Source organism: Aulonocara sp. 'chitande type north' Nkhata Bay, linkage group LG5, assembly GCF_057382095.1.
Source record: "Aulonocara sp. 'chitande type north' Nkhata Bay isolate Kocher_YH1m ecotype deep benthic linkage group LG5, A_spYH_male_GT1.1, whole genome shotgun sequence".
Classification (NCBI taxonomy): domain Eukaryota; kingdom Metazoa; phylum Chordata; class Actinopteri; order Cichliformes; family Cichlidae; genus Aulonocara; species Aulonocara sp. 'chitande type north' Nkhata Bay.
Window position 1 is genome coordinate 41,940,284 of NC_141348.1, and position 17,085 is coordinate 41,957,368.

Below are 17,085 nucleotides of genomic sequence, written 5' to 3' on the forward strand. Positions count from 1 at the left end.
CTCTGTTTTTGTGTCTCATCAGGTCCTAAACCACACATCTCAGATAGAGATAAAGCTTCTGGAGAATTCTCTGTCCACCAACAAGCTGGAAAAGGAACTGTTACTGCAAACTTCAGAGATCAGCCGGCTGCGAGATAAGAACAGGTGGGAAATGGTTTTGTTCTGTCAGCGTCTGCGTAGGTGGAAATGAATCATAAAACCAATTTAAAATCACTCTGAGTAAAGACAACGGCTAAAAGGACTACTTTTTCTACAATCGAATGCTTGTACACGGTTTGTTCTGACTCAGAATTGGCCTTTGGGGGACATTTGATTAACAAAAACATCTGCTGTCAGTTAATCGAGTTAATAAAACCTCGGTTAACAAAACTGGTTAAGAAACAAGAATAATACAGGAAGGGATTGAAGCCTCTTGGAGTGAGGCAGGATTTCTTTTTTCTGTAGAAGAACAACTCGGCAATAGTGAAGTTAGCACATCACAACCTTTAAAAGCAGCCAAGTGATCATGTGAGACTGACATCATACGCTTCTACGACAGAGACATGTCACAAAGTAGCCGAACCTCATATAACCTCCTTTCTAACACTAATAAAGAGCACAGCTTGCAAAAGGAACATCATATTGTATTCATTAAGACTCCAGCTAGCAGCTGACCCTATAAAGTCACTGAGGTCATAGATCAGGTTAGCCTGAGGGTAGTTTTCCCATGCACTTTTATAAAACTAGACTTCTTTTGGCGTCAGAGAAATGAATCTGGGTTTGAGGCACTTCAGCACTGACTTTACTCTCAGAACTGGAGACTATGTTTATCTTTTATATACTATGACCTCATCAGGATCCCAATGTTATATTTTGTCAAAACATAATGAAACTGATTGGATAATATGTGTATGACTGATGAGCTTTTCTAGTAGCTATTAATACATTTTTCGTTGCCCTCATAAAAATAAAGCCATTTTTTAATGAAAATGTAGCTGAAATATATCGAATCAAATGTTCATTTATGAAAATGATCATTAAGAAAAAATAGGTTTGCTGTAAACTGAATGTATACCAATCAAGTAAATTTAATTTTATCAGATTACATTAAATTTTATATTTTACATTCTACTTCTGTTATAAATTACATATAAAAATGTAAATTTTTTAAAAAGTCAGTATTTTGGGTGTAAATCTTTGTTTCAAGTGTTCCTGAAATCAAACAAACAAAAATATTCTGACTGAAGGTTTTACTTGTTTTATGACAAGTTTGGGTAAAAAGGTGGATTTATTTTGCTATTTTCTTAGTATAGTTAGTAGAAGTTTTGACAGACGTCAAACACATTGTGTGTTCTTGTATTTATTACAGGTGGTCTAATACATTTAATAAGCACTGTATATATAAGCACTGTATATTCACCTGTTTGCAGTTTTATGTATTTGGAAGTCAAGTATTTATTTTTTCATGTTCAGATGATGTCGTTGGATCAGGCTTTGTGTGCTCGGTGCTGCAGCCCCCTGTGGGCTCCTGCACTGTGCTTGCTTTCTTTCTTTTTTTCTTTTCCCTCCCCCTGGTCTTGTCCGTTATGGTTGTAATGATCCAAAATAAAAAAATACCAATAAAATTCTAATAAAATGTGACTGTCAAGTGCACCATTATAACAAATGCCGTAATGCTCCACTTGTGAAAGTAAATCTGTTTGGCATTCAGAAAACAGTTCTGATTGCTACACTGCCGGACACGACAGCGAGAAAAAAAAAGACTGGAGAAGGCTTATATACATTATTTTTTGCAGTGCACACGAGGTAGCTGACAGATTTAGCATTCCTGCTACATACTGGATCTGCTTCTAGACATGATGTCAAAATGTTGCTTCTTCAACAGCGTGCGTCCATGATCAGCCTCTTTAATAGTGGCATATTTCTGAGATTTCCCCCGAGACAGATCAACATCTAAAACATATTCTGTTGCAGTCTGACAGGAAAAAAGACGAGCAGCTTATCAGTGACAACATCTGAAATACAAGCAAATCATCGCAGCGACGTAAATATGTCCTCAGCTGTTACTGCAAGACGCAGAAATATTTGGAGACACAATATTTTTGTCATTTTTCATTGTGAGGTGAACTTGGACCGTGCACTGTGCAGTAAAACATGCAGAGCAATTATCGAGCATGTTTACAGTAACAGACAAACAGAGTGCGGGTGTGTGAGACTGTGGTGCAAGGGGAACATTCGCTGATGATCAGCCACAACATCAAAAGCACAAAGAAGTCGATAACAAATCAGTAACATTGATCATCTCGTTATCGTGAGATGTTCTGCTGGGAGCCCATCGTCCTGGCTTTCATGTGGATTTTACTTTGACACGTATGAAGGAAATAAGGCGATGAGACCTTTCTAAACAAATGTAGGTGTCATGTTTGGTCCAGATACAGAAAATGGGCAACCAAACCAGTCTGACAATGCAATCAAAGAAGAGCTGATAACATGTCAGATGACATGATACAGATCTGAAATCTGTTAAAGTCCCAAGTTGGACTTTATCCAGCTTCATCTTCAAACTGAAGCCAAAGTAGATTGCATCACTGAACACATTATTAGCAACCGTGTCTAAGTTTGTGTCAACAAAACTGACGTCTTTGTGTCTTTTGTGCCCGATTGCTCCTGATTTCTAGGAGTAGAGACTTCTAGAAATCCTGAAACCATAAACACCCACACAATACATTTTTGGCTCGCATACTTTTGAGACCTCAGTAAAACAGCTGTCTGAATCTACAAGAGTACATAAACTTTGCACACACATTTTAACACACACATTCACAAACACCACTTCACTCATGCTGCACAAACCACAGCGATCAGTGGCTCCCCATCAGTCCACACCACATTAGCGTTTCCCCGTTCATGTGCGGGTCAGCATGTTGAAGTGATCAGAAGCAGAAGCTGATAGCGTGTTTCAGCTCCTAATGTGACCAAAGTCTCACCTGCTAATGTAGAATAACATCAGTCATCGCTGTAAACGAGCTGCATGATACAGCATGATGGTGGTTCACGTCTGACTTATGTCAGCTACACCTCTCAGAAAGTGGACGTGTGGTTGTAAGATTCATATTCACGTATTACAGAACTACAGCAGAGTATTGAAGCCTAAATCTTTTGATATCAGTTTACTTATTTATGTAGAAAGTGTGTAAGAAATAAGTGTTTACTGTATACTAAATTAAATTCTATTCTATTTTATTTATACAGTGCCAATCACAGCAGCAGTCGCCTCAAGGCGCTTTATATTGTAAGGTCGACTCTCCAATAATACACAGAGAAAAACCCAACAATCATATGACTCCCTATGAAATACCACTTTGGCGACAGTGGGAAGGAAAAACCCTTTTAACAGGAAGAAACCTCTGGCAGAACCAGGCTCAGGGAGGGGCGGGGCCATCTGCTGTGATTGGTTGGGGTGAGAGAAGGAAGACAGGATAAAGACACGCTGTGGAAGAGAGACAGAGATTATTAACAATGTTAAATGACATTATGTGTCAAATTTTTAATCTTAAAATCTAAAAAACTGCAGAATTAATGGTCCTTTGAATCAGCCTCAAGAGACTGTATGGTTGGCTACTTAGCATGCTAACACGCTAATCTCTGACGGTAAAGACACGAAATCTTATTGTGGAGCATTTAGCTGAGTGTTTTGTTAAAAAAACAGATGTTATGAGTGAGGCGTGGATCTGACAAAGACACTACATCAGGGATGGGCAACTCCAGGCCTCGAGGGCCGGTGTCCTGCAGGTTTTAGATGTATCCTTGATCCAACACAGCTAATTCAAATTGCTGAATCACCACCTCAACATCTCTTGACGTTCTCCAGAGGCCTGGTAATGAACTAATCATTTGATTCAGGTGTGTTGACCCAGGGTGAGATCTAAAATCTGGAGGACACCAGCACTCGAGGCCTGGAGTTGGCCACCCCTCCACTGCATGATCACATGGATGCAGTCTGTCAATCACAACGTGTGTCCCGTCCTTCTCCACACTAACTGGGACCATCGTTTGCAAAATGAACATCATATTACATCTAATAAGACTTGCAACGCAGTGATTGAGCCCATAGTGCCACCAGAAAGGTGTTTATCAAGACAGAAGTGAGAAGTGGTCAGTTGGATTTTTATTGCCTGGCTGTTTGGTGGCTTTGGTGGAACCAACAGCCGTGATCAACACTAATGTACAGTGTAAGACCATGAGCATGGGTGTTGGATCCACATGGAGAAACTTTGACCCTTCAAAGTCTGAGTCTTCCTCATCAGCTATTTAATACTATATTTAAAAGAAGTGTTCTGATAATGGCTGCCAGCAGTTAGTGTGTATTCAGCATATTTTCACCACATAAGTCACTTAGATGGAGCTTATTTGTAGAAACATTTAAAAGAAGATAACATTTTTCCACTGGACTCCTGCAGACCAACGCACTCTTAGCGAGTTTGAACTAGAAGTTCAGCCACTTCGAGTGTCCCACGTTCCCCTCTGAAACTCCTGCCACTCCTTCATCGGGTTTCATTCATTTGGCTCATACTTTGTTGACCCAACTGTGGGCTGGAGTCTATTTTCAGCAGCTCTACTGCTGGTTCAGCTGCACAGATAACGAGAACTGTAGTCTGATCTGGCACCAGAAATGATGGTCGCAATATTAATCTTTATTTCGCTGCTGCAGCTTCGCTAATGAGACGGAGTAATTCGGGAGGTAAAAACTCCGCTCCATCAAAAACAGAATAGAATATAGTCTTTCAGACCACCTTAATGTTTTTATCAAGATTTTGCTGCTCCTGCTCTTCACTTGGATGTAATTAGGATTTCTCAGGAAAGCCTTCATTTCTTCCTCTGTCCTATGCTGCTTGTTTGCATGCGTGTAAAACTATTACAAGGGTAGAAATCGTGACTGAATAAAGTGAGCTGTTCCAGAACCCTTCTAGTTTACATTTTGGTTTTGTAAGTGTGGAATCTCCTGGGCCCTTTTCCATTATTTCTTTACAAGTGTTTGTGTAACACCAGGCCTGCAGCACTAGAAAGGCAGCTTTTCTCTTTGCATCTGAAAAAGAAAGAAAAAAACAACCTGCACAAAAACTTGATCTCCCAAAAAATAATATTAGTCCTCAGGTTTTAAAAGACTCATACAGACAGTGGAATTTGTGCAATCTTGCAAATATCACAGAACAATTACTGACTCACATCTGAACTGTGAGGCAAACTGCGAAACCGCGTGCAGCGAAGGACACCAGCATCTCTTATGTTTAAGGAAGCTTCTTATTTCTGTTGTGATGATATTACTGAGTCTCATTTTTCCTTAGTACAACAAAAAATAGTGTGACAGCAGAGTTTATAACAGAAAGTCTTTGTATTCACATTTCCAGATATGAAAAATTTAAATCTAAGTGCAACGTATAAGAAAAAATATAGCAGAGGAGCAGAATGAGAAGCATGAAGTGATGGACTCTGTATGCAAACCCAGTTAGGATTTTCAGCCTGTGCATCACCCAAAACCCTCCATCACCACAGTTCAACATGACTCTTGATAAAACTATTAAAACGTCACCATTACTCTCGTCCTCTGACGGGATGACTGAGACTGTTATTCATTCAAGAATAAAGAAAATAAACTTTTGTCTAAAGTGAAGTCTCGTTTTATTTCCTGAGATTTTCTTCTGTTTTTCTTTTTGTTGCTTTGTTTTGCACTTTAGGGCCACGGCCGTCTAACCTGGTTAAAAGCAGACAGCATGCATAGAGCTGATAACACACATGAGTCAGAAAACTCACAGCAGAGCATTTTATTAACTTTGTTGGTTGTATCATCAAAACACAAAGATCTACTTTGTCTTTGACTTGTGTAAATTATGCAATCAAAGCATTTTTGCAGTTTCTTTCGTTTACTTTATGGGAAAAAGCTCTGAAACAAAAACTGTGCTGCTGTGAGCTGAGTTGTTTTTTTCTTTTGTTTCAGTCATTTGGAGAGCAAAGTTCAGATGTTGGAGTCTAAGCAGCGAGGAGAGCTGGAGGACATGAGGCAGGAGAAGAATAGACTTCAAGTTAGTAAACCTTTGTAATTTTATATATCACCATCAGAAACATTTTTAAGTTTATGAAATCAAATATCAACATGGATTTTTGCCTCACGTGATATTTGTAAGCCCAAGTGGTTTAAAAACCACAAGCTTCTAAACTTGAGTGATAAATGTTAATTATAGAGTTTTAAGCACGTAGATGATGATTTCACTGCTGTAATCTGGGCTGTCTTGGTGAGGGAAAGTCAAACATTACAAGAAATGTTAAAATCTGTAAAACTGTTAAATCATTAAAAGTAAAAAGTCAAAGTAAAGAACAAAAAAGTACATTTTCAAGTCTGTGGGGATGTAGAACCAAAAAGCAGAAAATGCTTAAACAGCAGTGAAACTTTTTTCTGGCTCAGTCCGTCATCAGGACTCAGATGGCGGCCATCGAGTCTTTAGAGAGGCGGCTGAGAGTCGCCAGCACCAACAACACCGCCCTGCAGAGACAACAGACGCAGCTGATGGAGTCTGTCCACACGCTCCTTAACATGGTGGCTAGTACTACAGGTACACACACACACACAGGTACACATGTAGTATTTTTCACACAGTACATTTATATTTCTCACAATCTTCTGGCGTTTTGATGTAGCAGCGCCTCCCAGGAGCCAGATGTGGAGGGACTGTGCAGATGCTTACAAGGCCGGTCACTATGTGAGCGGCCTGTATCACATCTACATCGGCAACAGGACTGAACCTGTGCAGGTAACGCCTCAACAGCAAACATGTGCAGTGTTGCAAAGGGCGACTCAAATGGCAGCAAGTCAGAATTTTTTTTTGTACATTAAAATGTTTATAAAATGACTTTAACAGGAGTTTTCTTATCAAACCCATTTTTTGTCATGTTTCCTGCTAGCTAACAACTGCCCTTAAAAATCAGCTTCAACGATTATGTTTAAATGACCTCAAAATGTTCAACAGAAAGAGAAACTGTCTTTATATTCAAGTGTCTTTGTATTTAGAATAATGTGATTCTAATAGTTACAGTTAATATAATTTAAATCATCATTGGTAGTTAATGATCAGTCATTTCTGTTTCTCCCCCTGAAGGTTTACTGTGACATGGAGACGAGTGGTGGAGGCTGGACAGTCTTCCAGAGACGGTTTAATGGCAGCGTGGACTTCCAGAGGAGCTGGAGGGAGTACAAAATGGTGCGTTTGTGTCACAGTCACCAGGATTTATCTCAGTCCCAAAGTTTGAGTTATCAGTGTAAAGAGTGCTCCTCTTATGATTCTCCCTGCAGGGTTTTGGGGACGTGTTGGGCGAGTACTGGATGGGTAATGAAGTTTTGCACCTGCTGACCAATCAAGGTGTCTACTCTATGAGGGTGGAGATGATGGACTGGGAGGGAAACTCCGCCCACTCCCACTATGACCGATTTACACTGACCAGTGAGCGACAGCAGTACAGGTACAACCGCAGTCCAAACACACACACACAGACAGTGTTTTACTTTAATGTTTTTAGAGTTTATTTTTACTATAATAATGAAAATAAAAAGCTGCTGATTACATCTGAAGGCGTGTATAACATTCAAACTTGAACAGACTAATATTGATTGTTTTGGAAATACTGCTGTGTTGTAACTCTGCGATTTATTTTCCTGCTATTAATTATAATTAAATTGTTAATGACATGGTGAGACCACAGATTCATAAGCCCCAAAAATGATGTCCTGAAATTGTTGATCTTGTCAGCTGAGGAAATGAGATGCTGCATTATTCAGAGTGTCTGTGGGGAAAAAAACACTTTATAATTTATTAGTTGTGAAAATTGCTGTTAATTTGATGAAAACTGATAACACTGCAGCTCAGCTTGGGGAACTGTTTTTGGCATGCTTCAGTAAGTGGATGCACTCGTCTGTGATTGTGTTGAGCAACAGAAAGATTTTCACACAGCTTTATAAAAACACCTTATGGAATTCCATTAATTCCATAAAGCCGGTCCCATGGGTGGTCAGAATTCAGTGAATTCCATAAAGGACCAACACACTTGGTCCTGCCAAAAACAGAGTCACCAGATGGTGATCCGCTGGATTAACTGCCTCATAGATGTACTGTAAATACGTCCTGTCTACAAGAAAAGATTAAATCAGTGTTTGTTTCATCAGATCTTGTCCTCCTGTGTGTCTCCTCTCCCTCAGGTTGTATCTGAGAGGTTACAGTGGCACAGCAGGGAAGCAGAGCAGCCTGACCACCCACGGGTCCGGCTTCAGCACCCGAGACAAAGACAACGACAACTGTGAACACTGCAAATGTGCCATGATGCTCACTGGAGGTAGAAGCTTTTCTGTTCGTCAGCAGTTTAAAGCAAACAAATGAAATAAACGAGATTATGTATTGGAAATACTCCATAAAGTTGAGATACTAAGATATTTTTGAGAAAATAGAAACACTGCATGCATTACATGGACAAAAGTTCTGGGTCATCCCACCTATAGGAGCTGCTTGGCCATAAACGTGGGGCCTTTTACGCACTCTGTGACCCCGCTCTGAAACTTTACATGCTCTCACACTTCATGGCTGAGTTCCTGTGATTCGTAAACACTTCCACTTAACAACACAACTTACAGCCGGTCATGGAAGACCTAGGAGGATCGTGGAGCCATGTTTGAAACCATGGAGCATGTTTCAGTGAGCTCTTTAGAACAAGCCCGTCTTTCACAAATGTCTGTAAAGGCATACATAGGTACATGATTTTATACACCTTTAGCACGTGGGCTAAAAACACCTGAATTAAAAAATAATAAGGTTCAGTTCAAATTTATTTATAAAGCACAAAATCACCGCAACAATCACCTCAGCATTCTTGGATGTAGTCTGTGTGTTGCAAAGACACAATTTGACTTAAAACCATGAAAACCATGAAACAACTGGATACATTTATTGAACGTTTACTACTGACATAACAAATAAAACACACATGATGATTCACAAATACATTGTTTGCTGTTTGCAGATCAAAATTAGCAGTGTTTCCCCCCAAAGTTCTGCTCTTTCAAACATCTGTCCCCATCATCTTTCACTGCACCACCCTTCATCTCACGCCAACGCCAAGACAAACAGCTCTTTAGACTCCCCTCGATTGGCTGTGAATTAACTTAATCGTTTCGGCAAAACGTCAAGTCCTTTGAGAAAAAGACGCCAGTGGTCACCATTAGACAGTGAGTCATTTAAAATCACAGCAATTTACTGAGTGAAAGAGAAACAGTGACACAGACGAAATAAGAAACCGAGGGGAGTAACAGTAAGGAGAGAGACGAAGAACAGAAACATGTACAGCTACAGTTTTCTCTCACGGAGAAATTTCAGTCAGACTTTGAAAATGACCCCCAAATATGGAAATAATATAAACTTTCTAAAAGAAAAAAAAACATCCTGAGATCAGGAATTAAAGTATTATTTTCGGACACGTGTCACTTATTTACAAAACTGAGAAACAGATCCCAGTGGGTCCCCCTGCTGACATTTTATTGCTTTTATAGTCACTGTTAAAAACTTTTTATGTTTGTCAAACATTTCTAATTGTGTGCAGGCTTAGAACAAACATAATTATAAATCTAAATGGAGCTTAAACAGAAATGTGTCCTGTTCTGTGTCCTGTACTGAGGAAACTCTACAGATATGAGTCTTGTGTGATTATTTCAGAATGACATTCTCAGTACTAAACAAATATCAGAGAGGACATGCCACTCACTCAAAAAGCACTAGCTGTATATCAAAGACGGCAGCCACAGTGACATCACTCACTGGTTTCTAGACTCTTTAAAACTTTGACCAAAATCAATGCAGGGAACTGTTCTACTTTCTATTCTTCCCTTTCAATAGAAATTAAGTGCAAATTGGCTTTAGGGCAGCAGAGGGCACCCGTGAGTCAGTGACACTGACTCAAGTGGCACTTCAATATTGTGGTGAACATTTATGTGTGTGAACATATTTATTGGCAAGCTCAGTTAGCAAGCTGCTTTCAAAAACTTTATGGGTGCATCACAAAAATACAGATATCTGCTAATATCTGCTCAGGGGATTGGGAAGCTCATCTGTAACCGGAAGGTTGCCAGTTCGATCCCCCTGCTGTCTCTGTCCTGGTCGTTGTGTCCTTGAGCAAGACACTTTACCCTACTGCCTACTGGTGTTGGCCAGAGGGGTCGGTGGTGCGATATGGCAGCCTCGCTTCTGTCAGTCTGCCCCAGGGCAGCTGTGGCTACACCTGTAGCTGCCTCCACCAGTGTGTGAATGCGAGAGTGAATGAATAGTGGTATTGTAAAGCGCTTTGGGTGCCTAAAAAAGCGCTGTATAAATGCACTCCATTAATAAGTGCTAAAAAACAAAGAAACAAACAAAGCTCAAACTTCTTTAACCATCTATTAGTGCAGCTAACTGCACAACAAGACACAACCTAACAAGCAGCAAACTAGCAGAGTTGCGACAACCAGCACACCTGTCAATCAAAGAAACTGACATTTGAAAACATGGGTTACATATTTATGGTAACTCGTCACAAACGTGCTCTGTAATGCTATAAAGAATTAATGAGCACTTTGGGAGCGTAGGTCCGGGGACCCAATCACAGTGGATGAGACGCCGTTCTTTACCTGTTAGTAGATTTTCACAGATCATTTCTGTTTTTCAAAGCAGAACTTTTCTTGTTTTTATGCTCATGTTGTTTTAATGTTTGCAGCCTTCATCTTTGTCTTTATGGTAGTCAATGCATGTAGTCGATAGACGCTTTGAAACTCACCCCACGTGATGCCACTACGCCAATCAAATGCTTTATTCAGAAAACTCAAAGGAGGAGACGAGACGTGAGACGAGGGATTTAAATGTGACTTGGTTCACACATGAGAGGTAGTTAAGGAAAAATAAGAAAAGGGAAAATCAAACTACACTTTTTCATTATTTTAAGTTGAGCACTTTTTTGAAAACAACTTTTTAAAAAAAAATTTTAATTTATTTTTTTTAATACAAACTTTATTTTACTTGAAACGATTAAAGACCCACAGTTCATTATAAAAATATTAGTAAACATTGTTGAAATAATGTTGAGTTGTTTTCTCTAATTGGACCTAAATAAAAACATCTGGCAGGTTCACATTAGCTGTCACTCCTCCATTCAAAATATGCTTCAAGTGCTCCTAAAGTAAAATTGTACCACTGCAGTCTGCTTGTTTTATTACTGCATTAGTGTTATTAGTTGGCTTTTGTTTCTCACTCCCTCTTGCCTCCATCAGGTTGGTGGTTTGATGCCTGCGGTTTCTCCAACCTAAATGGTGTGTACTACTCCATCGGCCATAACATCAGGAAGCTTAACGGCATCAAGTGGCACCACTTCAAAGGTCCCAGCTACTCTCTGCGCGCCACCTCCATGATGGTACGACCCTACGACTTTTAAAGGCACCTTTCACCCTCCACAATGGTTTGATCCAACGGAGCTTAAATACCACAGCGGTATCGACCTTCAACTCCTCCGAAATACCATCCTAATGATAGCAAAGCTTCAAAACAATGGCTCCCACCTTCACCACCATCATGGTACAACCCTAAAACACCTCTTGGATATGATATGGTACAGCCCTGAACTGAGGAAATAGTGACTTTAAAACAATAATGGTTAAAGTCATGTGACTCGTGAGGACCTTGTTTGTTACATGTCTCCTGGACTTGTTTTCATAACCAAGGATCATATTCAGGAAAATAAGGGATGGATCATGTAAGAACATATCTCGTCTGCTTGAAATGTGATTGTCCTTTAAATATGATGATAACGACACACATTTTCAGCCAGTCTGTGCTGGAAGCTATTAAAATGGTTGTGCTGGTTTGTACACATGAGAAGTGCCAAAAGTGTTCACCCACACAGCCAGCCAGTCGCTTGAGACGTGGGTTGGATTGTTGCTTTTGGGTTGGAAAAGGTACACTCTGTGGTACTCAGTCACTCCACCCCGGCTGGTACAGAAAGGGTGACTGAGGGGTTTCCAGAGCTGGAGCATACTGGCAGCTTCACGGTACTTTCCTATATGACATTTGAGAATGTGTTTAATGGTAAAAGGCATGAATGTGGACCCTCATAGCTCACCTGGTAGAACAGGCATCGTTTCTACTGAAGGATGAGTTCGCTACTGTAGCCTGGGCTGCCCCCATTAAACTGTCACTGTCTAATAAAGACTGTAAATAGGAATAAATAATATTATCCACAAATCTGAATTGAAATCTGTGGCTAGCATGAAGGTATTCACCTACTTTTTTAGGAGGGAATACGAGATTCTCTTTGATGTTATCAGTGTGTTTATAGTGCCACTATCTATGACCGGCACCGAAACACAGACAAGATTTAGATAGCTGATGTCCGTGTCTATGGGAGGTGCTACGGCCTCTGGCTGCCATATCACCTTCCCATGGACCCAACGTCTGCTTCTCAGATCTGTTGAGATGAGGACAGTCTGCACCAGCACAACAATGGAAAAGAGGTTTGAGTGATTGGCTGGTTTTTGGTCTTTGGTGAGCAATTGCATTACATGTGCCATGTGGAAGCACTGCAACATGTTAATCAACAAACCAGATATTTCACAGACAGTGATTGTTTGTTAACAGATATCAAAAGACTGGAGAGACTGCAGATTTCTGAAAATGTACTTTCCAGATGGTACACAGGGCAGCAAATTATACAAACCCATCATTTTTGTAGTGTGATTGTGAAACCTCAGCGCTAGTGTTTTGGTCCCTGCCATATTGGGCTCTTGCAGCCAGAAGTGGCCATACTTGGATAAAAGGGTGGCGTTCTGAGTTACCAATTCCTGGAAATCTTGGTGAGGAGCTTCATCTCTCAAACAGATCCCTGCAAATTGCTAACACACTATTCAAATACTAGAATTTCACTCATCAAAACTGGAGCGCAAACTTTTTGGACAGCCTGCACCACACAGCACGCCAGGCTATTAGTCAGATAATTGTCAGATCAAAACTGCTCCAACAGGGAGCAGGATGGCAAACATGATGCAGCGACTCTGAGCAGCAGCTCTATGACAGCTCGCAGCCACAGCAGCCTGCAAGCCTCCAAATACTGAAAAGGTGAGTTAGCAAAAAATATTTACAACCTTGTTTTTGTTGTAAGGACTGAATGACCTCTATGAGTTTGTCCTGCGATTTCTGTTGCTGCGAGTCTTTCTACAGAAAACGTCTATGTTTAAGAAAACGTTAATATAAGGCGAGAAAACAAGCAGTGAGGATATTGGAGTTTATTACACGGACAGCTTAATACTGAGAGATATGTGACTGAGCAAAGAGTGGAGTTGGCTTTCACAACCCACTTTTACTTGGACTGTTTTTAAAGGAAGCCAGCGTTTCCACATGTTTATCAACAATTTTATAAACGTGGACGCTAAAGCTGGTGTGACTGCCAGAACATGAATCAGATCAAACTGATGAAACCTGAGAGTCACGTTGAGGATTGATCTGATTAGCTGGAACAACATCAGGAGCCACAGCGGATGATGTCCAGCAGGAGAAGGTGATTTTCTTCCCACTCACCTCCTTTGGGCGGTGGTGGACGGTCCATCCTGGGTCCTCGTGTGAGCCTGGACGTAATTGTGGGACGTCTTAGATGCCGAATCAGCACATCTCAGATTCTACTTACCGTGCACAGTGTTGATTGAAGCTTGTGCATCATAAATAGAGAATCATGCAGAGGCACGCAGCTGGAGAGACCCTGAACGCTCTGGTTTTCATTATTGGTCAAGAAATAATGGCAAGCAGATTGAGTTTTTTCATGAATAAGTAATCGCATGTTTGCATATGTCAACACTTAAAGAACTTTACAGGAAGAAAGGAGGCAAACAAAACGCAGATCAACCTTTTTCAGCTGTTTTTGTTTTGAACGATGAGCAAAGAAAAGAATTCAGTGAAAGTGATCTACACGCCAGTGATTTACCAGATTCTGAAGCAAAGTATTGTTGCTATAATTATCTTCCTAATACGAACAATATTGTTTTTTTGTCTCTTGTTGGTCTCTGCTCTTCATTACTGCACAAAAAAACAAAATTCCCATCGCTCTCATACAAACAATAAATGATTTACAAGATATGATTTTATGATTTCTGGTTGTGAATTTCTCATTTTCCGTCTCATGAAGGCGCTTTCAATCTGTGGGCCCCTGCAGCCGGGCAACCAGATAACATGCAGTGAAACTGAGGCTCCATTAAAATTGTGCAGTTGATACATTGTAGCTGCGTGAACTGCAGCATCTATGGTCCACTTGGTGGTAACATGCAGTGAAAACATCATATTGATTAACACAAGGATAATGTCTCTGCTGAATGAGATCTAATGGGCTCACAGTGGTAATGTGCTAATTGCAACAGCTATCAGTCTGCCAAAGTAAACGTGTGTAATAATCATTTAAACACGAGCGTAAACTCAGTCAGTTCTGAAGTTCTCTACTTTTCACGCCGTTTAAAATTCATCAGAGTCCAACATCAGCAGAGCAACGCAGACACACGAGAGCAGAGATTCAGCACAGGATGATAAATCAAGCTTAAAATGTAATTATATAACTTATGTTCAGAAAATAAACACATGTTTTAATGCTAGCAGGTTGACATTTTTGTAATTAAAAGTCAACTTGGGTCATGTTTTTAATAAATAAAGGAAAAATGTTGTAGGAGTGTGGGGGCGTGAACATTTTTGGCTTCTGATGGGGGAGGCACGCCAGAAAACGTCTGAGAAACACTGATGTCATTCTTCTCATCTGTCAGACCGTGCAAACACACACACACACACACACACACACACACGTAACAAGTTTTACATTAAACCATAAGTAACTGACACTAACTAAAACAGAGCTTGGAAAGAGGCGTCTGTCAAGAATTTCATTACAGCTTTCGTATCAGTTTTAGATTTGTTCTAGGTTGTGTGGGTGGGTGAGAAAATTCAATCCCGTGTCTTTGGTATTTGGTATTCAGGAGATGATTCTAACATATATATATAGATATATATATCTATATATATATATGAACTAATCAGTTAACTTTTTTATGACACATATATGACACATTTTACTTTTTAAAAACATTTGAACATGTTATCACACAAACTACAAGAATGTTTAATGCTTCATTAAATTCAGTTACTACGAATTTGTGGTGGTTTGAGGCAGGAGTGCACTCTCAGTCAAACACCAAAGATCACAAATGAAATTCTTACCTGATCTCGTCTCCAGCAACCACAGCATTTCAGGTTTATTGTCATTATTATCATTAAAAAGTTAATTATCCCGACTTATTATTCTTGAGGAATTTGTGAAGACCATTAATTTGTTTGCAGTTTTTTGAAGTCTTTTAATGAATCCTTCTGATGTCATGGTCTTTATGGTCTTAAGATGCACTTTACAGGAGTGAAGCTGAGGGCGGGTGGAGTGTGTGGCTGGTGTCTCTGTTTTGTACAGGATGTTGTTCTGCAGTGAGGCTCGTTTAACAAGTTTCACTTTTCCAGGGTTAAACCTGTTTTTTATGTACTGCACACATGTAGTGATGCTTGTCCACTTAACACTGAACAGCCTGCAGCTGTACAATAAAGTATGTTATTAAAAACTGCTTTCACTGTGTGATGTTCCTCTTTGACCTGAAAGCACAATGACAGTAAATAATATTTTCAGTAAATACTTACAAAGATGTGCTTTTACATCTTATCATTTTAGAATGTACAGACTTTTGGTACTATGACCACTGGAATCTGTAGTTTAAGAAACTTTTCTTTGCAATTGAAATAATGTTGTTTTATCTCAATCCTGCATTTACTGAACTTATAGATATTAAATAACAACTATTTTTCGATAGATTTAAAATTAGCCTGAGAAAAATATCATTTGCATCATTCGTGTTTTTCAGGTTAGGGTAATAATCTCTCATCTCACATCAAAAAATATATATTATTATTCAAATTTCAGTGAACAGTTTAAACACCAAGTGAGAACAAACAAAATACAAGTAAAAGAAAATAAGTAGAGAATTTAAAATGCATTCTTATGGTTCATTAGTAATAATAATAATAATAATAATAATAATAGTAATAATAATAACTTACATAAACTAATGAATGATAAAATAAATGAATGAAGAACTTGCAGCCTTCTTAAATAAAACGTAAGTATTATGTTATTCTGATCTTATACTATAAATTGCTTTTCTGTTCTTATTTTTATTCATTTATTACATTTAATATTTATATAGTATTATACTACACAAGCTGTTAGGCTCCACAGGTGAACACTTCTTGGTCGCTGTTCTGTTTTCTAACCATTCTGTGTTGTTCTGCCTCCCTCTTGTGGTCAGACTGTGTTACTACAACAGCTAAATTTTGGTCAAAGGATCTGCATATCCTCCTTCATTACATCCCTAAATCTTTTCTGTGGTCCTCCTCTTTTGCTCCTGCCCAGCAGCTCCATTTTCACCATCCTTTATGTAATATATCCACTAACCCCCCTTTGCACATGTCCAAACTATCTCTGCCTCTCTAACTTTAGCGGTGTCTCAATTCAGGGGCTGCATCGTTCGGAGGACCCAGGCTTTGCGGTCTATGTGGGCCGGCTCCTCCGAAGACCGAGAAGGCTGGAAGTGCGAGGCTGTGAAATGGGATGGTCACTGCAAACAAGAAGAGGCTCAGAGCAGATCCCTGGTGTAACCCCCAACCCCCAGCATGAATCCATGACCTGACACTCATAAAGCACACATCATCACTGTGTCACTGTCCTCCTCATACATGTCCTGCACCACCCTCTCACACACTTCTCTGCCACTCCTACCTTCCCCATAAAGTACCACAGCTCCTCTCTTAACATCTGTTTTCTCTGATCCACAAAGACTCAGTGAAGCACATTCTGATTATCTTAAAACTTCTACATCAACACTCTCAAAGCAAACATCACATCTGTAGAGCTTTTTCGCCGCATCTCACCCCCCAAAGTTATTCCCAAAGAGATCTAGTGGGGAAAGTCCATTGCCCTCTCTCA

The 17,085-nt window shown here is 39.8% G+C and overlaps 1 protein-coding gene across 2 annotated transcripts in view; it reads left to right on the top strand.

Annotated features, from left to right (window-relative positions):
* The window catches only part of LOC147331380 (angiopoietin-4-like), a 70,346-nt gene extending 56,221 nt beyond the window's left edge, over positions 1-14,125 (top strand). Inside the window, exons 3-10 of one of the 2 annotated variants that reach the window (XM_086293657.1) lie at positions 23-144; positions 5,975-6,059; positions 6,440-6,587; positions 6,673-6,785; positions 7,131-7,232; positions 7,325-7,491; positions 8,225-8,358; positions 11,312-14,125. In XM_086293657.1, the coding sequence (XP_086149783.1) occupies positions 23-144; positions 5,975-6,059; positions 6,440-6,587; positions 6,673-6,785; positions 7,131-7,232; positions 7,325-7,491; positions 8,225-8,358; positions 11,312-11,472 (1,032 nt within the window). In that variant the 3' untranslated portion in view covers positions 11,473-14,125. The remainder of the gene's footprint in view (positions 1-22; positions 145-5,974; positions 6,060-6,439; positions 6,588-6,672; positions 6,786-7,130; positions 7,233-7,324; positions 7,492-8,224; positions 8,359-11,311) is intronic. The other variant, XM_086293658.1, reaches the window with a different exon arrangement.
* The last annotated feature ends 2,960 nt before the right edge of the window (positions 14,126-17,085 follow it).